Source organism: Bradysia coprophila, assembly GCF_014529535.1.
Source record: "Bradysia coprophila strain Holo2 chromosome X unlocalized genomic scaffold, BU_Bcop_v1 contig_12, whole genome shotgun sequence".
NCBI lineage: Eukaryota > Metazoa > Arthropoda > Insecta > Diptera > Sciaridae > Bradysia > Bradysia coprophila.
Window position 1 is genome coordinate 6,183,459 of NW_023503293.1, and position 23,016 is coordinate 6,206,474.

The 23,016-nt window shown below is 34.3% G+C and overlaps 1 protein-coding gene across 1 annotated transcript; it reads left to right on the top strand.

Moving 5' to 3' along the window:
- The first annotated feature begins 386 nt into the window (after positions 1-386).
- On the top strand, positions 387-21,757 carry LOC119067325 (mycosubtilin synthase subunit C). Its single transcript, XM_037170231.1, has 8 exons — positions 387-818; positions 16,629-17,233; positions 18,308-18,457; positions 18,646-19,164; positions 19,254-19,649; positions 19,707-20,052; positions 20,328-20,591; positions 20,654-21,757. The coding sequence occupies exons 2-8, from the start codon at positions 16,639-16,641 to the stop codon at positions 20,979-20,981; spliced, it is 2,598 nt and encodes an 865-aa protein (XP_037026126.1). The 5' UTR covers positions 387-818; positions 16,629-16,638; the 3' UTR covers positions 20,982-21,757.
- The last annotated feature ends 1,259 nt before the right edge of the window (positions 21,758-23,016 follow it).

Here is a 23,016-nt window from a genome sequence, read left to right on the forward strand (position 1 = left end):
CATATTAAATTGATAAATATTTGTAATTTAACATTGAAAAACTGAAAATTCATCAAGAAATAAAAAAAAATGAAAAGAAACGTAACCGCGAGCGTTGTTCTCTTGAACAAGAGAACCAGAATATCGCCTAAAAAAAAAACGTAGACAATAGTTCAGATTCTTAATTTTTATGCATTTCCAAGCGTGTACTCTATATATCTAGCTATTATTATTTGAGAGGAATAAGTATAGTGTGTACGATTTGTGTATATTTTGTTGTTACGAGATGGCTTTTAATTCAATCAAAAACACATTGTTGTTCCTATGATGTTTAACTGACGAAAGTTATTTATTGAGTGTTTGCTGCGCGCGGTCAAATTGGAATTGATAAAAAGTACACAGAATCGCGTTATATAGACGCTATTTTTTTCGTATTGTAAAAACGTTGAATGAAACGATTGAATGGAAAGGGAATTTTCTTTCAGCGAAACATATATAGCGGGGCTAAATGCAGAATATTTTGCTAGTATAATTCTAGGACGCTATTCAGTTAACAAGTTCGGGTTATTTTTTTTTGCTCAATGTTTGTGTTTTGAATTTTTGAATGGTTTTTCCGTTAAAACAGAAAACAGAAATTTGTTTGCAAATTTACAAAGTTGTAATTTTTGAGTTAAAATTTGTTTTATTTTCGTTAAAGACAACTTTGTCGAGCTTTTATTTTTGACCTGTGTGGAAAGTGTTTTTTTTTTTGCAATTAAAAAAAGTTTTTGCCTTTGTTGCATTCAATCGAATCAGTTCATAGTACAGGAATTTTACGGATATATTCAAGCATAAACAGGGTATGTGTTAACATCCAGCCATATTAAAATTTTGTGAATTAAAAAAAAATGAATCAGAAACGGTCATACAAACATTTAAGAGAACAATTGATCAATTTTGCATATTGATGGACCTGAATTAATTCAATTGACCTCTTATCACCTACAAGTTTACGATCGAATTTACGTAGTAGTGTGTAGTGTTGTTGCATCTAAAATATGAGAGTGGATTTTTGAATATGTAATTTTTGGCTGAAAGAGATCTTAACTTCTTTGGGAGTATGGTGAACTGACGTCAGAGATGCATTTTATCGGCAGTCTCAGGAGATTAAATTAACATTTTGTAAAAAAAAACAATTTGTGTAAATCAGGGCTTAGTTTTAGAAGTTCAATTTCTAAGAATTGCTAAAAATTCAAAAATTCCCAGATTTCGACATTCAAAATGTAACGAATTTTGAGGAAATTTTTTTAAGAATTTTTAGGAGTTTTTTGTAATTGTAAATGCTAACAAGCAATTTGTGTAGAGACGAAGCACCCAGCATTTTAAAAGAATATTTGGTGTATCAAAATACTGCAATATTTGATACCATTAGTATAATTAGTACACTTAAAAAAATTAACGAACTATCACATTTTCGTTTTCAATCGATTCTACATAATTTCTAGATCCACAGATTTGACAGTCTTGATATTGAATGGTTTTTTGGTTGGTATCCCAGTAAACTAATCGTTACATGTGTGCGACAAAAATTTCGACTGGGAAAAAGTTCAAATATTTCATTCAATATAACAGCTGTCAGAATGTTTGGGATAAGAAATATCAGATCCTACATAAAACAAAAATGTGATAATACCTAATTTTTGATAGGTGTATCAAAATACCGTTAATGGTATAAAATAGAGATGATTTGGTAGAGCTAGAATACAATCGTCGTACGCTCGATTTATTCACAAACTAAATTGAAAATGACATTGTTACGGGCGTGCATCGTTCGTAAAATAATCGAATCCGCCAATCAATAGCTCATCGTTGAATAATGCAATAAGAATTTGGTCTCCTCCAAAAAACAAATTTACAGACGAGAATTAATCAATAATGTTCCATGGAAGCCAAAATTTATTTTAATTTACATAAATTACGGTAATCACGTTCCACGCTCAAAGAATCACAAGAATCATTGCTCATTCAATTGCCAAGCGCTATACTACATCTTTTAACGAATTAAAAATCTAGAAACTCATGAAACTCATAGTCACCTGTTGTCGGAAACGACGACTAGCTATACAGCAAACTATTCGTTAAAGTAAAGACAAAAATCATAATGACAAATTCATTGTTACTGGCTGCAGAAAATGTTACTGCTTAAACTATGAAAATGTTAAAATTTGATTAACGAATGCATAATTGATGAGCCACAAATTAGGAAACAACATGTGTGTAACAACGGTGTGTGGCATTACGCTAAGCAGAAACCATATTGATCTAATTTTTAAATTTTTATCCATATTTATTAGTCGAAAATTAATTGTTTTCTACAGCTGGTGATATTACGTCCGCCTGCATAGCCTCTATTTTCGTAATAATTTGTCGACAATTTAATATTATTTAGTCAGTGAAGAACGCGAGTAACTGTGGAGAATGATGTGAAATTAGGAGCCTATTCTTTGAATAGTGGAAAGGTTGCAGCTCATGTCGACGGCGTAAGCCTTCACACATAGTAGCCGGTAAAGACGCACAAAATTCAATAATAAGTCTAATTTCTAATTTTTCCATCGCGATGCATCGTCTCTAACACTTAATATGGGAATCTTGCCAGAGGAATCAATAATGATAAAAATACTTGACAAGGGATAGAAGGTTGAAAAGAACAGTTTTCGTGTGAATTTTGTTGATCCGAGGCGAAGTCGATGTCAATAAACACACATGAAAACGAGATTTTTTATTTTTATACGGAGGCATGAAATGGATTTTACGTGCTTCCGAAACCTAAGCAAATTTTCTTGTTTTCCCTAGGTGTGTAATAGGCCACTTTCGACCCTAGCGAAAGCAAAAGCATGCTTAAAATTAATTTTTAGATTTTCATCTGTAATGGTCAACAGAACAAGTTGAGCATTTTGTTAAGCTTTTAATTTTACCAATTTTTACTAGAAAACACTCTTTCATCTAAGGTAGCGGTTGCGGTACGTCTTTCATATATGCATAAGGGCACCTGGTCTCTTTACATGGGTGACACGAAAGTACACATTAAGAAGTTCACGTTGCAAAAACATACTGGACATTAATGAAAACAAAATGCCTTTAACCAGCCGATGAAGGTCATGCGAATTACACACTTGAATGTTTGATATACCAATGAAAATCTGAACTTGAAATGTAAGAGCAAATCTTGAAATTCAAGACTGGAACAAAATGCTTACGCAGATTTATACATTTCCAAATCTGAACAGACCTATGGAGAATATGAAAAAAAACTGTTTTTCGATTTTTCTTTCCTTCTTTGTTCCATTGAAAGCTCGACGTCTGATAGTAGATCAACAGATGTGTTATAGTTTCGCGTCATAAAAAAGACATAGTCGCAACACAACAAGTTGTAAACACCAAGCAAACAAGTATAGCTGTTTCTGATCAAATAAAACTTTAACTTTCATCATCATTGTACATCATGTATACCTTCCTTAAACTTGACTAGAGTGTAAATGTACGAACCTTGGTAAACGTTTTTTTTGTTGCTTCTAGAAAAAGAACAAAACTTATTCTTGCTCAATTCATTATTTATAAAAACAAAAACAAGAGCATAATGTATACATCAACGGATCAACCATACACTCCATATGATACCGATCAAATTAATATAAAATAAAATTTAAAAAAAAAAATTAAATCCAGATAACGTGTTGTTATTCCGTACAAAGCAATTACATTGTTTATAATATCAGTCTCAATGCATTTCAATTTTATTGAATGCAATTCATTTTGAGCAAATATGCTATTTCGTTTACCTTCTTGTAAATCTTTTGTTTTCGTTCGATTTTATTATGGGAGTACTCCCGGTTTTGCTCGGTTGCAAAAAAAGTGGACTTTTCATGAAATTGAATGTGGAACTTAGAACTTTCCTCGTCAAAAATAATATTTTGTTTCAAGCGTCAAAAACCATTGTTTCAAAAAAAAAAAAAAATTTGACGCAACAACTATTAAATTCTCTCTAAAAAAATTTGATTTAAAAAATGACGCTTTCTTCAAAAATAAAGGATTCGTCCGAAAGCTAACGCACCGAAAATAATTTGAATAAATGCATAAAATACTGACATTTAAATTTAGCGCGTCAAATAACGCATGATATTTAAAAATATAGCGCGTACTTTTTACGTCTTTAAGTCAAGAATACCAACTATTATTACCAATAAAATACTCATACATTTTTCTATGCTAGCTGAAACGTTCATTTTCTGTCAAAACTTAATTCCCGCGGATAGTTGTGTACTTGACTTAACTCTTAGGAATCAGTATGCCAAATGTCAAATTTCTAGGTCTTTTGGTCTGGGCTCCTATAGAGAGACAGGCAACACAGAAACTTTAACCTCGACCATTTAACTTTATGATATAAATTAATTAAAATTGGAATATTTTAAATTCTTAATTTTGCACAACTGAACATATAAGTTCAGCGGCACCGCTCAACGATTTTGTACTTCATTAATTATCGTGTCCGAACTAATTGGCCCGAACATAATCCGTGCCATGTTTTATTTTATTTATCTACTGAAATTGCTAATTTGACATTGTTTTTTTTCAAATATTTTCTGTTTGTTAACTGTCAGTTATTGCTAAATTTTATTTATTAATTTTTATAAAAATAAAAAAAGTTGTTAACAACAAAACTGGCTGATTTATTTGATCGTTACGGTAGCGTGGCTTTATATTCCTATCGTCCCAATCCATCTATTTTTTGTAATTTTTTTTCAACCGTTTAGGATGCGTAGATTTAGATTGCACACTTTTTGACTTTCGATTATCAAGAACTTAAAAATAAATTTTGCTTAACTATCCATGTAGTTCTTGCTGCACGTTATTATTAATAGATACAAATACTCGTGATAAATAAAATTCGAACAGAAGGGTTCGCCAATTTAAGCGGTGATGATCATTCGTTAATTTTCGCATCGCGTTTTGAAATGTTGATTTTTTTTAACACTAGTCAGGACATATTTTGAAAAAATAATGAAAATGCTCAGAAAATCAGAACTTTTATTGTAAAAAATTACTCTTGGAATTTGATCGATCACGTTGCAAGGGTAGTTTATTTGAAGAGTGACGAGCGACAGTCAGTTCAAAAATTAGGCTTAATTTGCTTAGATTTTGATAAAGTAGCGCAAATGTTTACAAATGACAATTTTGATCAGTGGTAAGATCAGCAAGCACCAAATTTGAATTTTAACAGGGTGAAAATTTACTCTCTCTTGAAGTTGAAATTCATTGTGGCAATTCAGGAAAAGTCAACTGCTCCTATCTACCTACCTAATTTAACATTCGAAAAATGAACCGCCCGGCCCTGCCAGTTTACTTTACTCTCTCGTCGTACAAACATGTTTAAAAATTTTGAACATTTCCATCTACCTACATTGACAATCGACCTAGAAATATAATGACTGATTTTCCGGGTGAGTAAAATATCTGACGTTCCTTCAGGAACATTTTCACACTGATTTTCGTCATATACATTAAGGGCTATTGATCCTTTACTACACTTACATTATCATGCCGTTTGCTACGTAACTGCACATTAGCCAGGGCTTATCATATATTTTGTACAATACCAGTTATCACTATCCTTTATGTCAAGATGTGCATTAAAAAATACTGCTTTTATTGCCTTGGTTATGTCAAGAATGTTCCATATGGAATGCGTAATCACGAGAGGCAATAGATATTTATGCAGCTTGTTGTATAATACGTTTTGTTGGCGAAATGTCATATTTTACATTGCAAAAAATCGTATTTCGAATTATCAATTCGAATTATGGTTACGAATAGCGCAATTACGAATAAGTAATGGGGACATTTGTAAGAACATTGAATTCGAAAGGAGTTTTTTTTTTACATAATCAATTAAATTAGCTTAATTCTTTTATAAATAATAATTGAATGAAAAGTCAACTCAAAAGCAACAGCTGTTAGTGTTACAAATAATGCAGAAAGTGGATCTTTTTCCGTACATTGTATTCAGCTCAAACGAGAAAAATTCTGAGAGAGAGTCGAGTTGTTACGACTCTATTAGAACATTTTTGCTATTTCCGTACTAATGCGAAAGAGTGCTTAGTCCGCTATAGTAGATTTAGAACAAGGTGCACACTATTATTTTTTCAATTGACGACTACAATACAGGAACTCCGAAGTCAGTTAAAAAATAAAATTGAAACGCAATCAACGCAAGTGAACTTCATTTCAATACAAGTGCGGGAAAGTATGTCGAATAATTTGTGTTGCTATAGATTTTGGCACTTCAGGCGAAATTGTTCAGAAAAATGTCACTGTATTTAAACATAAATTTGTACTAAGCTTTAACTGGAACTTTTACTCTGAGACAGCCAGTAAATTCAGCAAGATATAGAAAATGATCTACATTAGGGCAGGGCACCCATTCTTTGATTATCTGCACAAAATAAATAAAGATGTTCGGAGCAATGCCAAGTGTAAAAATGTATATTTCTGTTGGATTTCGTTGCTTATGTACTTGACGATTATACTCGTTAATTCAACGGAAACAAATGATACAACTAATACGAATTGTTTTTGCTTAATCATTAACTAATTCAGAAAATTCTTGAAAGTTTATCAAATTCGAAATTCGCAAACGATTATCGAAGATTGTGCACGGGAAGTAAGGTTTGTATATGCACACGAGAAGACTGCCTTTCCCATTTTATAAATAAAAAAATCTAAACTTTAGAAATGTAATTCGATCGTTTAAATTTGACGCACATTACACACTTAAATCGGTTATAATTCCACTGACCTTGCCATATTTTTTTTTGTGTGCACAATTTTAACTAAATCTAATTCGACTGAACTTGAAATTTGGGTAATATTACCACAATATACGGCACGTCCTTCGATTCAAATCAGCAAAACTTTTGCCGGTCAGGATAAAACAAATCAAATTGCATTTCTTCGCCTAAGATTGGTGTATCTATCAATTGAATCGCTCAACACGGCTCTCTCACTAAGCATGTAATTTATACGCTAATCTTTTATTTATGTTGCCGTTTTTTTTGCTTCTTCTTCGATCAATTAAATGAAAATCAATAAATTATAATTAAATGATTCCAATTGTTTCGTTATGAAGCTATTTAAAAGAAGACAAAAGTATTGTTCGACTAAATGGAACATGTATATTGTATTGTGAGGACAGCGACACTGAAAATCAAAGAAAAAAAAACCAATTTACGATTGTAGGTTTTTCAATTTTTATTTTATTGTAGAAAAATGCATTGAAAACGAACCTTGAAGAAGTAAATATTGAAAGTCCATTGTAATTGAGTCTATAATTTATTAATCTTCTTTTTGTTTAAATTTGTATTTTTATAAAAAAAACAACAACAAAATGTGTTGCAAAATCAATTACAATCATTAGAATTAATCACATATATAAGCAACATTTATCCGATACGCAGCTGTTGAAAAGTAAATATTTTTTACCATTTACCTTACACTACTACAGGGTGTCCAATTGAAGATTATTTTTTTGAAGTTTAAGGAAGTCAAATTAAGGCATCAATTTGCTTCAATTGTTTTTCACCTGATCCACTCATGCAAGGAAATCTCCTTTACGTCTGTATACAGCAATACAACATGTTGTATAAGTACTGAAACGGCTGAAGAAAATTGATTCCTAAATTTCACTTCATTCCATAGTCAGAAAAATCAAAAATGCCTAAAACATCCCGCTAAGATAGAAGAAGCTTAACAGTTCTATGACGGTGAAAACTTCAGTAAATGAAAAAAAAGGGTTTCAAACATTCAACCTCCTCCAGTCTACACCGTTTTAATAAGTTTGCAAGAAGTTACTCAACTCGCGTAAACCACTTGTGCTGGGTTGCATAAATAAATTGCTGGGGCTTCCCGAGAAGTCTCTGCTAGGAAAAAGTTAGTATCGAGACGATGTTGCTTTGCACTCTAAATATAAGACTGTTATTACGAGCCACGGACAGGCAGAACAAATCGACAATCACAACATATTTACTACAAAAAAACACTTTAACACACTAGTGCGAAAAAATGTTAGAAAAAAATTAGTCGACATTCAGCTCGATATCGATTCATTGACATCGTTTTCTGTATATTCAAAGAGCCAGGATGACAATAAATAGCATTCTTAAGACTTCTTGTTTCATTATTGGATCGAGTACAAGTTATACAACATCAAAAAATTGGATTCAAAGTTCGTCCGACAACCTATATATAACACGAGCGCCATAGTTTTATTTCACTGTTGTTTCATTTAATTATTTTTATTTCTTCTGTCGTCCCGAATGACTGCGCACCCTGTTCAGTTATAACTATATTATCAATTTTCTAGTTACGGTAGAGTGACTGCAGTAGCGAAACATCGCTTATGGTAAAATAGTGTTCTCCTTAGGTTTTTTTTTAAATTGAAATATCAAGTCAACGAATTGCATTCGACCGTAGCCTGGAGGTGATAAATTTTTATAGTTTGTACACGTATGAAGACAAGATCAGGCATTTTAAATAAAACCAAAAAAAAAAATCTTCATCAATCTGCGCATCAACAGCGGTGGGTTCTAATTAGTATTTGCATAAGCACCGACTTGTGACATATTAGTACCCGTGCGCTTTATAATTATCCTTCGGGGGGCATTACCAAAGGTGATGCACAGACGACGTATGAAATATATGTATTCCCGCGTGCATTATAATTACACGGCATTACAGAATGTGACCCAGTAATTCACATAATTATTTTTCAATTGAATTATAAAATGGTTACAGTCAATTGTATAATTCATTTTTCGCCGGTTTTATGATTCACTTATAGATTTTCGCTTTCATATGTGATCATTCAAACAGTTTTTTTTTTAAATAAGAAATCGCTGTAAATGTGATGAAATCAACCTTGTTAACCGAAGAACAAACAAAACACAAAACAAATTAGATTTCTTTCCTCAAATTACACTTGAAACTGTTATATTTACATATAATACGTTTTATAGCAATTTTTTTACACATAATGAGGCAAGGTTAATCACTTAATAAAGGAAAACAAATTCGTTGCATGTCATAGTTATTGGGATACCTCCGACATACCTATATAGGTATATTTTGGTTTATCTTCTTTTTTTTGGTAGTTGCCTCTCTTTACGGTTTGCATTTTATGAATGGGCTCGTTTCTCTTTACACATCAATGTCCAATTTAATGTATTCAAGAAAGAAAAATTAATGATTGCAACAGGTGCACTCACGGTAATTTAACACGATTGAAGATGAATAACTTAATTGAAATCATTGAAAAGGATTTTATCGTTCATTATGTGTGAGTACAATATGGTAATTGAACTTGTCTCTTCATCGAATCTACTAAATGAAAACAAATGTGAATTGTTTCGCTGTTAGGATTTAAAATACGAAACAAGTATACGAGGCAAGGTGACTCATTAAAAAAAACTGAAATGAGACTTTCATAAACATATTTTATCATTTGGGATCTGGATCATTAGTTTTTCCATAGAAGCTCAGGCTTATATATTTATAAGGTAACGTTAAGATTGTTGTTGCTGTTAGCAGTTTGTTGAGTTTGTTTTACTTCTAGCATAGTTTTGAAACATGAGATGGTTTGCATTTAAAAAAAATCTCTTAACAGCGACCTCAGGTCAATTTTTGGGGAGTCATTTTTCTGATTTGATAACTATTTTCCTGAAGTTTGTTTCTATTTTTCTTCAGCAAAAATTGGACCTGTAACGCGCTGCCGATTTATACTCACTCTCTGAAATTTATTACCAACACTCGTCTACCTTCGAACTTAAACCCACATATTTTTAAAAGATATTACTGTTCAGTGAAATTCTATGATCTTCCAAATAGTAAAGTTTGCAACCGGACAGGTCAACCAGAATTTTACTTGAAAAATGTTTTAATAAATTTTGACCTTTCCTGCATTGACCTAATATCTGAAATATAATAATGAGGTCAACATGTCGAAATATAATAATAAGGTCAACATGTCGAAATATAATAACAAAGTCAACATGTCAGGTCAGATTTTAGAATAGCCTACATTTCTTACACAAATTTTAATTACAATGTCTAAAAAAATGCAGGTCGAAGTGAAATCTGTTCTCACACCTGACCTGAAATTTCAGATCATATAACCTATTGATCGCGATCAGACGCGCCGCGCCGTAATGAATTCTATGCATCTGCAATAAGAAACAATTTAAAACAATGCCTATTTTAATAAGGCAAAGACTTTTTCAATGGGCTTGCTCATAAATTTTTTTGTCGCTTTATTCTTAAGCCCAGAGGCGCTGGTATGAATTCTAGACATTCGTAACAAGGAAAAATCCAATTGAACGATTTTAGAGTCGAAACAGACGACGTAAATGACAGAAAATACCAAAAATTTATATTTTTGACTGAGTTTTAATAAATTGGGCGAAAATTCACACGCAAATCATTCATTTCCAACAATTTTATTTGAGAGGCTTAGAAGTGTCCTATAGAAGGCAAGCCTAGTGTATGTATGGATCGAGCGACACTCATCGAAGTTGAAGTCGTACGGATGGTCGAGGGGCAGATATTTGTAAATTTGGTTTACAAATGATTTTCAAAAAGACAAATCCTCCAATGATTTTAAAGAATTTTCCTATCGTTTTCCAAGGTTTTCTTCGAGCTCGGATTTTTTACTGATTGTTGATGAATGTTCAAATAATATTTTCGATTTTCAATGATTTTTTTCTATTTAGACGATTTTCTGGACCCTTTTAAAGGATTTTTTATGATTTCGTGGATGTTCTTGAGTATTCTACGAATTCAGGATTTTCTTTCGTAAAATTTTAAAGGATTTTCTTTTGACAAAGGATTGATTTTCTATGAATATTTTCCTCTAGTTTTCGACCCATGAGTCAAATGAATAAAAAAATAATGGAAGCAACATCCATTGCAGACAAATCAGCATAAAGGACTACCGAGTTTGGTGTCTGCTTATACAATTTACTTCAGTTTAAGCTATTCTTTGAATTCACGGGGCTAAAACTTGGGTGAAATTCTGCACGCATTCTTTTACTGCACACGGTTAGTTTGAAACGAGATTAAACAGGGACCGCCGACCACCAATAATTTTTTTTCATACTTATAATGAGTGATGGACAAGAACATCACACAGGAAAAAATTAGCTCGAACCGCTGAGCCGTTTCTGAGAACCAGTGGATGCGCTACCACAAGCAGCTAGACACAGCCTGATCACAAATTTTAATGGGGATCGGTAGAGGGAACAATTCTAAGATATACTGTGTAAAAAATATTTCTTTCGATCATCTGCTCTCTGAGCAATAACAGCTGAAAGTCAAAATTTCATCATTTTCGAAGAGTGATATATCCTTGACAAAGTGACCGAACCAGCCAGTCCAGATTGATTCTAGCGGTAAATAAGCTCTTTCGAATGGCGAAAAAAAATGAAAATGTTCTTTTAAGTTACATTTTCAGAGAAGTTAATTTTTCCCCTACCCTCGGTGAAATTTGGCCACTTCTGTACCTTTCTGGTAGCCTTATTTCAAACTTATTTGCGCCTATTACTGTAGCCTGATGAATAAGCTTTTCAACGATACCAAACATCCACAACAAGTGCTGTTGATGATTCAGTTTTCAATCGAAGTCACTCTACTCGCAAATCTGGAGCCCTCGAAAACGAAATTCCACTGGTTCTCAGAAACGGCTCAAGGGTTCGAGCTATTTTTTTCCTGTGTGATGTTCTTGTCCATCACTCATTATAAAAATGAAAAAAAAAATATTGGTGGTCGGCGGTCCCTATTTAATCTCGTTTCAAACCAACCGTGTGCAGGTAACAATAGTCTTTTGACGTTTCGAAAATAATTTAATTTTGACCTTCGCGATTTATCATGTCCATAGAAACGCAATATTTTATTATCTGTCAATGGTATAAGGACTAGTTAACGAAATCGGTAACCTGTCATCTGTTATCGAAAACGATGACAAATGACAAGCTCTGGGTAATATGGTACTTTATATAGTAAAAATGCATGTTAAAAATTGAAGTACAAGATTTGAAATCAACAGATTAAAAATACGTTGATCGATCGAAGTAATAGACCCGATAATAACACTGATCATATGCTTATGTAACAGGTTAAAAGATAGCTCGAAGAATGATTTTAGAACAAATATCCAAAGAAAGTTTGTTTTTCTCAAATAATCCAAGCATGGATCGACAGTGTGTAGTGTACTTGATGCAGACCCGAGATCTTGAAACGAAACCCACTTTTAATTTCATTTTCAATGAGCAATATAAATTCGATATTATTAAAGTTCAATTAAACAATGTAATCAAATCCGAGCGGAAATTTGCACAGAATGTTAATGGAACAATTGAAAGTAATAGCAAAATTGGTTACTAAATTGTATATATAAAAAAGTAAATTTAATTAAGATCAACTTATAAGATAACGAAGAACAGAGAGTGATATTGAAACATAGATTGAAAAAGAGAGAGAGAGAGAGGAAACGTACACCAAACAATCATCAAACATGTTATACAATAATAGACACCTCCAGGCAGATTAAGGTAATATGTGCCATCGAAATGAGAAACAGCAGCAGCAGCAACAACAACCAACCAAACAAAAGCAAAAGGAAAGAATTAATTGAGAGGAAAGAAAATATTTACAACAAATTATATCAATTAAGACTGATTTTTTTTTTAACTGCTAAACATCAATTAATTACAATTCGCTTAACATAATTGTAATTTGAAGCGACATTGAAATCTGTGCGATGAACTACAACTAGTGGTACGTATATGGCATAGATAGATATTTGTTATACGGACAGTTAAGCTGTTGTTTGGTTTGTTGAAATTGAAAACGAAAAAAAGAGCAACAAATTAATTAATTGTCCGACAATATGAGAATGTTCCTACCTATAAAACGTTAGATGAATGTTAATAAGGAAATTTAAACTAAAAACGTGATTGATGTGGGGTGCGGATTTATTTTTTCTTCTTTATGAATTGTAAGCGAATTTTTACTAGCAAGGTTGCACTTGATGCATTTGCAATTTGTTTTTTTTTTTCAAAACTGAAACATAAATTCACAATGTAACGATGATGGATCAGTTTCATTTTTTAGAATGCCATTCTGTCGACCAATTAACTTTTTTTCCTTCGTTTTTGGCGCACTAAACTCGCCTCATTTAAATGGTCAGAGCGCTTAAAGACTTTTTAATGGTGCGGTTGATTTTGTAATAAGTAATCAAACTCTTAGCTATGCCGTTCCACTGAATTTATGTGTAAAAGTGTTGCAACAGTTCTGAATTAGACGAGGAAAAAACATGTTGTCTTTTCCTCAACGACATCGGAAACAGGTATAATAATAACTATACCGCACCGTATGCAGAACATAAACAAGACGTAATCTTATTCGTAGTATGTGTATGCATTAAAAGTGATGATGAAATTGCCAATAATTTATTGCCTGACCTACCACACCACTTCAATGAGATACACACAATGCTGTATGAGTATGAATATGTGGTACAAATCTAACATGTTGTTGCAGATTATAAAGCCATTCGTAGTGCTCATGAAAATCAATTTATTTAATTCGCTTGAGTGGTACTCAATCAAAACTTCTTCGTAGCAAAACTCAACCAATTTTGGCTTAAGTAAATTGATTACGGAAATGATATTTCACCGTACACTTCCCGATATTATGGTTTCGTTTTGTGCTGTACAGTATGTTGCCTGAAAGAACTTATTGTACAGACTAGTTTCGTATAGTGATAGGAAGCGCGATATAGATTGTCTTGTAGCTTCTACGGTACACAGCAAAATACATTCTTGATTATGTGGTTTTTTGGCGGCAGAATCGGAGGTGTGAGCTTCTATTTTTCTCAAGTACTATTTTATAGATTAGATGACCACACAGTAGTAAAATAGAACGAGAACAGTTCACAAATATCAATTTTAAATGTCGGGTTAACCTTTTCAAACGGCAAGCCTATCGTTATATGTAACGATTTAATCTGTGAATTGTTTCGTTTCAAGTATATTGCTATTGCATAGTGTATGATTTAACATTGTTTTATGATTATATTAAGAGAATGCTGCTCAGAACCGATCGTTTATTGTTTTTTTCATCTAATTTCATTGTCATAGTACAATGTTTCCCTAATTTTCCTCAAATTTTCACGGTTTTCTTATACTTTTGAGTGAAGTCTATGCGAATTCATGGAAATTAGTAAATTTTACAGAAACAATTGAACGCCGGCGGTGGTTTAACCGAGGGGTAGTTATTGTCAGAGGCTCGGAGCCTATGCGAAATTTTGGTATCGGGTAAAAGAACGCACTTTTAAACTACGTTAAAGGTGAACTCGCACGCGCAAGGTTATTGCTGCAAATAATTTTTAGCCATGTCATCGACTTAATGACTCCTTTTACGAAATTTTGGTATCGAAAAATCGTGTGCGAGTTCACCTTTTACGTAGTTGGAAAATGCGTTCTTTTAGCACTGTGTGCCAAATTACCCCACGCCTAAGTTTTGATTGTTCTCGAATTTACCGGAGCATTTCAGTATTTTTCTATCATTCCCTAATACTTACAACAACAGCAACTCGATATTTACTTAAGTTTCCCCCTTAGAGATTTTATAGACGGAGCATAGTCCAATTTTTATATGTGTGCAGTTCGTAGACCGACCTTTTTCTTTATTATTTTTTTTTGTGTGAAAACTTTTGATGACTCAATCATTACGGTTACAAAACAATAAAAATGAAAACTCACATTGTCGTCGGATAATCTCTTCGCAATGGATCAAAGTTATTGTTTTGCAACCAAAATATACTGTACAAAATGTGAATAGGTAAATGTAGAAAGGGGACATGTTTCACATTAGCGCATTATAATAAAAATGAAATTTCATTAACTTTAATTCGTTTCGAATAGTTCGATAATTTTAACCTTTTTGAGAAGCAGTGACAAGATAATGTCATATTTCTTATAATTCGTTAAAGTAACACACTTCTTCTTCCTGTTAATAGTATCCTAAAAAAAAAAATACTTGCATTTTTGGTCATCCGGCTGAGATATTCCAAAAAGTTTCCAACTCACAGCAAAAATGATGGTCTGTGCAACCTTGGAAGTAATATACGAGTGACGTTTAAACAGTGAATAGAGAGTCGTTGCAAATGTTAAGTATGACCTTTACCTCATGCAGCCTTCTTTAAACGCCACGTAACTCTGTGGGTAAAATTTTTTTTTGCAAGTATTTCTCAGATTGAAATAGTGTCAAAGATACTGTCCTCGTTAGGAAAAAATCGTTTTTATAGCAAATTTAGTCTGTAAAATGATAATTAAGCTGTCACTGCTACATTAATGAAAATTTATACGCTCATTTTGAATGTATTAATTATGAGGAGAAAAATGCATTAAAAACCAATGCAGTTGAAGTTGGAAAATTTACTTTACTTCGGGCTAATGCACCGAAACAGTTCATGTAATTAAAATCGATTTACAATTATAATTCAGCTGAATAATCGAGGGGCAATATAACGTCTCCGGCAGTTTCCCCACCTCCATGCTCATTTCAGTTATTTTCCTTATCTAATTCGAAAAATCTTTCCATTTTCTATTTTGTCTTTTTCTTTGGGAAAACGTACTCTCACATTTTCGTAGAGTTTCCCGAATTTTCCTACACATTTTCCAAATACTACTGGAAACATTTTTTGGGAAAATTATTAAAAAAATGTGTGAAAATTTAGGAAAATGTTGGAAAATATCCTTGGACCCCACACTTCTTTTAGTTGTTTCCCCGCGCATAATAAAAATTATAATTTTCATCTTGAAAATGTCGGCCTCGTTGAGAGCAATTAGTCTGTCGACTCAGATATAATTTCATAGCAGAAGTGAACGTCTAATTACCCTTCCAAAACCGGGTCCAAAGATCCAAACATAGCGTTTATTCAGCGATATTCCATGAAAACAATCGAACACTTCAATGAACTTAATGAATTTTTACAGAATATTTTAATTGGGTTTGGATCAGGACTGGGTGGAACTCCTCAACGAATTTTAGTAGCCCCAGATAAAGCTAACACCTGTTCCTACAAGTTTCTTCTATCTGATTAATTGAATCTTATTTCCATTTTGCTCTCTAGGACACATTTAGTCTTGGTGACATCAGTCTAAGGTTTTATTGAAAGATCATGTTTAATGATATGAAATTAGCAGAAAGATGTCTTGGAAACGGATATCTGTCAACTCTTTTTCATGATATCATGCTATTTGAATGTACAAGCCAATTCTTTTCGTATGGTGCACGCAAGTAGTTTTACAGGCGTAGTTTATTGAAAATGGAAATTAATGTCCAACTCAAATTTATTGTCACGTAAAACATGTCTTATATCGACTAAACTGGTTGCAACTATTGATTTACTCTGTTGTGCAATGGAATTTTTAATATTCTAGAGCAAAACAAATTATCCAAAGCCACTAATTGTGTGTCAGTTCCATAAAATTGCCAATTCGAAAGTTCACCAGAACTCTGCACGAAAATACTGACAAAGATTTCAATTTTCTTCCCCGCAGACAAATCGAAATGGGATCGTTGCAACAGTTATCAATTGTGAAAGGAGCCAATCGCGAACTGAGCCTGAGACCCATACAGAAAATATTTGAGGAAAATCTACGAAACACAAACAATAAAACCCAAACGGCGTTAATTTATAGCGATTCAGTGGATGGCGAACGCATAACCACTTACGATGAACTGAATAAAACCGCCAACCGTTTAGCCGCATACATTTTACAAACGATCCACCATTCGAACGGTCAACCGAATTCGGATGGCGACTGGATCGTTGCAGTTTGTATGACACCGTCAGACAATTTGATTGCCACTCTATTGGCCGTGTGGAAAGCGGGCGCTTCGTATCTTCCAATTGATCCAACCTTTCCACATAATCGCATCCAGCATATCATTGGCGAGGCTAGACCAATACTGCTTATCTACGACCGTTACGATGATTGTTCGGTATTTTCGGGAACGAATTATGTGTCGTTCAATGAATTGATCACGCAATCAGTCGCCTGTAATGACGAGAACATCCGCGATGGAAACGCTTTAACGAAACAGGATGGTAATGGTATCGCTATTATTTTGTACACAAGTGGATCGACAGGTGTTCCGAAAGGTATTTTCAAATTTAGTGAATTTTACGTGTTACGGCATGTTTCATTTTCATTTACATTGCCTAATCTCGTAAAGCATTGTACTTACGAGGTTCCAAGTTGTTATTTGACAAGTGGGGAACACAGCCCTCCCCTTCTGGTCGGGCTGTAACACCCCACTTATCAAATACACAACTTGGAACCTCGGAAGTAATATACTATTACTGACGGTGACTGAATTGATTGACTAACACACATCGTTGGTACCATGTGAATCCGGTGTATTTCTCTAACAATTGATTTTTCGACAATTTTTTCTTTGGAATTATTTCTAAAAAAAAATTCGCAAAATTTTGGACCGAGGTGACTACTCGCTCGAGGATTTGATAATATGTTTCACCCTAAAGCAACAATCATTTTTCTGATTAATCGGAACTGTACATTTATTTAAACGAGTAAATTCCACGTAAGCATAAACATCCTTCGTGAACAAATCATTCTACAGCGGTCGATATTCTCGATATGTATTGCGAGCAAGACAGTGATGAATGAAATGAATAGCACTGTTCGTCTAATTTTAGGAATTTAATTACTCAAAAAACTTACAAAATTGTCGGGAGTTCAAAAACTTTGGATTTTGGACTTTGGAAAAAAATTAGGATTCACGGTAGTTTATTTCTTTGCCCTATTCATGCGTCACAAAGACCACTCTTGAAGTCATATCTTCTGTACCCGAAATGCACAATTTAGTTGAAGAAGTTTCACCTTAAGTGCATCGTTCGAAATGTTCGAGAATAAATTTTGCTTCTCTTATATTAGAATCACCGGTTGCATTTTGCCTTAAGTCAACCGAGTGTATCAAATACGAATTCGTTTTTTTCTTGAATATGAAAAACTTTAGAACGCAGGTTAACGTTCCATATATAAAATATTTTTAAGACTCGAATGTCAGTAACGAGTGTTGTGCAAACGGAAAAAAGTGAAAGTACACCTGATGCAAACATATCCAACCACAGAAGTAGTAAAAAACATGATTTTGCCGTCCAGTTAATTCGCTTTGCTTTGGTGTCTGTATAATGCTAAAATAAATGTTTCAGGGGTTCGGCTACCGCATTCGATTATTCTGAACCGACTGCAATGGCAATGGAAAACATTTCCGTATTCAGATAGCGAAAAAGTTGGAATATTTAAAACTGCTCTGACGTTCGTTGACTCAATTTCAGAGATATGGGGCCCATTACTGAACGGTATGACTACAATTTTAATTCTCTCAATAAGTGGAGATATGTGTTGGAGGGACCATTTTTTGTGAAAAAATATTTTCCCTCAATTTTCTTTGGAAAATTTTTTCGGAAAATATTTAAGAAAAAATGGTGCCTGTCTGTCGCTTAGCGTCTTACCATATTTACAATTCGGTTGCTGTCGTTTCCTGTAGGTATGGCTATCTTAGTAATCCCAAAAGAAATTACGAAAGATCCAGAAAGATTAGTGGCTGCTCTGGAACAGTTCAAAATCGAGCGATTGGTTCTGGTGCCCACATTACTACGAGCAATTTTAATGTATCTTGAATTGAAAAATGAGCCTGGTCTTCTGTTCAATCTCAAGATTTGGGTTTGTTCGGGGGAAATTCTGTCCACCATTTTGGCGGAATCGTTTTTTGATTATTTCCAAGAACAAACTCACATTTTGTGCAATTTCTACGGATCCACCGAAATAATGGGCGATGTAACATATTTCATCTGTGAAAGCAAGGCGCAAATCCAATGTTTCGATAAGGTTCCTATCGGATACCCAGTGGACAATACTGTGATTTACATATTAAACAACGATTTAACGCCGGTCAAAGCTGGCGAGACAGGAGAAATGTTCGTATCCGGATTGAATTTGGCTGATGGGTATGTCAATGGCAGAGATCCTCATCGATTCATCGTAAATCCGCTGGCAAGTGACCCAAGTGAGTTCAAAATGATTGAATTTACGAAAACTGAACGGTCAGTGGCCATCCTGAAACAGACGATTTCATTTATTTAAAACCATTTCTAGAATACGATCGCCTGTATCGAACTGGTGATTATGCATCAGTACGAAAGGGTGGCTGCATCATCTACGAGGGTCGAACAGATTCACAAATCAAAATTCGAGGCTATCGTGTCGATCTGACGGAAATCGAGAAAAATGTCCTTTCCATCGAAGGCATCGACAAAGCTATTGTTCTATGCTATCATGCGGGTGAGATAGATCAGGCATTGTTGTCGTTTGTCACCTTGTCCGACGATGCAGCGATACGGCAAGAGGCGCAGCTCGAACATGCTTTGAAAGCGAAATTGGCCGACTATATGGTACCTCAAGTGATAATAATCGATTCGGTTCCATTGCTGGTCAATGGTAAAATTGATCGTCAATCTTTGCTGAAAATGTACGAGAATACGAACAATAACGGTGAGTGTGCTGTTTGATTAAAAGGTGTGATGACAAAATTATCAAATCAATTTCTAGATGACACTGAAATCGTCATCGACTATGACTTTTCGGGCATTTCCGAGTACAAACTCAGTTTGGCACATGATCTTTTCCACACAATCGGTGAAGTGATTGGTCGTTCCACCCGTACAACCATTTCTGCGAAAAGCAATTTCTATGAATTGGGCGGAAATTCGTTGAACTCAATTTTCACGGTGTCACAATTGCGACATAAAGGCTACAAAATCGGAATAACGGATTTCCTTAAAGCAAAAACTCTCGAGGACGTTTTGGATCGAATGAACGAAGACTTCGTTGACGAAGAATTCATGCAATTAGCGGCTGCTCCATTGGCGCTACATCACAAGAACCAAACGATTGAGTAAGTTTGTCGCTTCGTGTGCAGGAACTTATTGCTCCCCGAGTATAGAGACAAAGTGCTCTCAAGAAATCTATAATTCAGTTCAGATCAGCTCAGGTTATTTGAAGCCTTCAGATCCCGATATAACAAAACTGAAAAATCTCAGGGTTCCAATCGGATTGAGCTCAACCTGAAACTAATCTGATCGGAGCTTAATTTGTCTAAAGATTGGAAAATTAGGCCGGTAATCGTTATTTGACTAAAATATGTTAATTGGTTCGTCCTCTGCTTTGCAGGATTATAACATCGAGTTTCTTTGAGAAAGCCGACCTTGAACAGTGGTTGAAGCCAGACATTCTGTTCACCGATTATGGAGACATCATTGAAGAAATCTGGGAACTGATGGTGGAAAAGGACCTGAGTTTTGTGGTAAAGGACGAGAATAATCAGATTATAGGCGTTGCGCTTAACTTTGACGCTAGAGATGAACCTGAGCTGACGGTAACCAGTAAAATGATAATTGTTTTCGAATTTCTGGAACATGTCGAGGGGCCGATAAGGTAAACGAATGTTGTTTTTGTGCAACAGAAGAAAATCCTTTTTCATTTCTCAATTCCTGCAGAGATAATCAACTTCCCGAAGGCATCAACAAAATCTTGCATTCATTTATGATGGGCACATCGTCCCATTTAACGGCCCAAGAGAACATCGCCGTAATGCGTTTTATGGAGGCTGAAGTGTTGAAATTGGCTACGCGCAAAAAATTCGCCGGAATTCTGACAACAAACACGAATCCGTTGACGCAACAGCTGGGCACCGATATTTTCGACTATCAAGTGATGTTAGATTATCAAGTGAATCAATATGTTTATCGTGATGGTAGTAAACCCTTTGGCAGGGCACCGGATTCACAACGGGCTATCGTACATTGGAAGGAAATCAAATATTAAAAAAAAAGGAAAAAAAATTGTCACAAACTTCACACATGACCTTTCGATTATTTATTAAACATACAAGCACCACACATTGTGTACATAGAATGCAGAACTTCCGGAAGTATTAGATAGATCGATTTCCTTTTAATTTTAAGTAGACCGCTGTGGAACGGTATCTTTCTAATTGAGTTTAGTGCTTGACCATTTCTTCCAAAAAGAATTTGGAATCGACAAAGAATTCTTTGTCTCAGCCTTCCGTACAGTTGATGTCAACCATATTTGTGTCAATGTTTGCTTCAGCTGTTTTAACAGTTGGTCCTTTCATACACAAACACACGCGCGCGGTATAACCACATAAGCACGTATAAGTAGTGTGATTGTATGAGTGGAGCAGTTGGTGAAGCAGCTTAGACACAAATTCGGTTGACATCAACTGTAATTTAAATAACAAAATTACGTGGTATCCACCCACAAGGCATTTTCTTTGAAATGTTTTTCTGGATCGATTGAAGACAGCCCTGCAAAAGCAAAATCATTCCAGTCGTTGAATATGCCCAATTTAGGTTTTGTCCAGTTGGTCGCCAATAAGGCAGGATTTGTAAAAGCGTGAATTTAGGTAGGTTGATAGGCTTTAACGTGTTAACATTAATAAGTGACATCAAAAATGTAATTTCTGCACATTTAGGAAATGGAGATGTTAGAATTAACTAGAATTATAAGTAGAGATTTTAGTTTAAGCTCATCTGTATTATGAGAAACCTATTACAATTACAAGTTTATTCTTATTATAATCGGCAGACGTTTTATTTTACTCCGATAGAAATTGAAACGATTTTCCCGCACTAGAAGAACTCTACTTATCTAATTCGAATTGAAGTTGTTTTAATGAGATGAAGGCGTACATCGATGCGATACACAAATATAATTCAAGAAGTTCCTATCTTGTCTCAGAGACCGAAACCAGTTGCTTACTATTGAGTGCGACATCGTCTTGTGCAGGAACTTGAGTCCTTTGGCCTTTCCATGATTAAAGTACTTCTTTCGACGACCTGAACATATAAAAATCTGAAAAATCTTAAAAAAAATCAAGTCTCGTTTTCGTGTATTAATTGTCCTCGGCTTCGCTTCGTATCAACAGGATTCATACGAAAACTCTTTTTTGTAAAGCGGCTTTAGCGGAACTTCAGACAGCATTGGGACCAATGGATGTGTATGCTTTTTGTACTCAAGCCACCGAGATCTATCCACCATGTCACCCATTTCTGTACTAAACCTGTGTTGTCTAGTGTTATGTTATTTTCATTTTTGCGAGACCTCGACGAAATGGGAAAGAACGACGTAATTTAGATTTGAGGTGTTTGATGGTCTGAAGGTGATGACAGATTAAGGATAGAAGATCGTGCGACAGCGTGGTCATTAATCCATATTCATTGTTAACAATTGGAATAAGTGATAATCACAAAACACTTTTTGTTGGCAATTTACCGAAACATATATCAAATCAACGCACTTCAAGCAAAAGTGCTATTTATGACAGCCGCCAAATAGAGTACTTTTTGTATGAAATTTTATCTCCACTCTTTTTACAGTGTAAAATTTTGTTTGCAGCACTGTCAAGTTTCAGTACGCTATTTAGAGTACCACTTTTGCTTGAAGTGCGTTGATCAAATGAAATGTTACAAAAAGACCTAACTGGCGTATTTCGAACTTGCGACAACTCGGATCAGGTCTACTCGTTCGGCAAATTACGTTTGCTCGGAATATCCTTTGTACAGTTCACGTCGATTGAGAGTGCCACTCGAGCAAAGACCGAATTAAACAGTACTAAATTCATGCTTCGTTTCCTAAGCCTGATGTATGAACACACTATTTTAATACTATACCTTTTAATTCTTTCGTCCCTTGTGACGTTATAGTATTTTCTGACGAAAACAACATTTTCTGCATACGATAATTCAAATAGAAACAAAGCCAAATAAATCACTTCGACGAACAATTGAATCATCTCAACTTCATCATTAAATGAGTGTGGGGAAAAATATATATAAAA

Coding starts and splice junctions, on each gene's coding strand:
- LOC119067325 (XM_037170231.1), top strand. CDS start 16,639: ATGGGATCGTTGCAACAGTTATCAATTGTGAAAGGAGCCAATCGCGAA. Junction 19,650..19,706: donor CGAGAATACGAACAATAACG/GTGAGTGTGCTG, acceptor ATCAATTTCTAG/ATGACACTGAAATCGTCATC. Junction 20,592..20,653: donor CATGTCGAGGGGCCGATAAG/GTAAACGAATGT, acceptor CAATTCCTGCAG/AGATAATCAACTTCCCGAAG.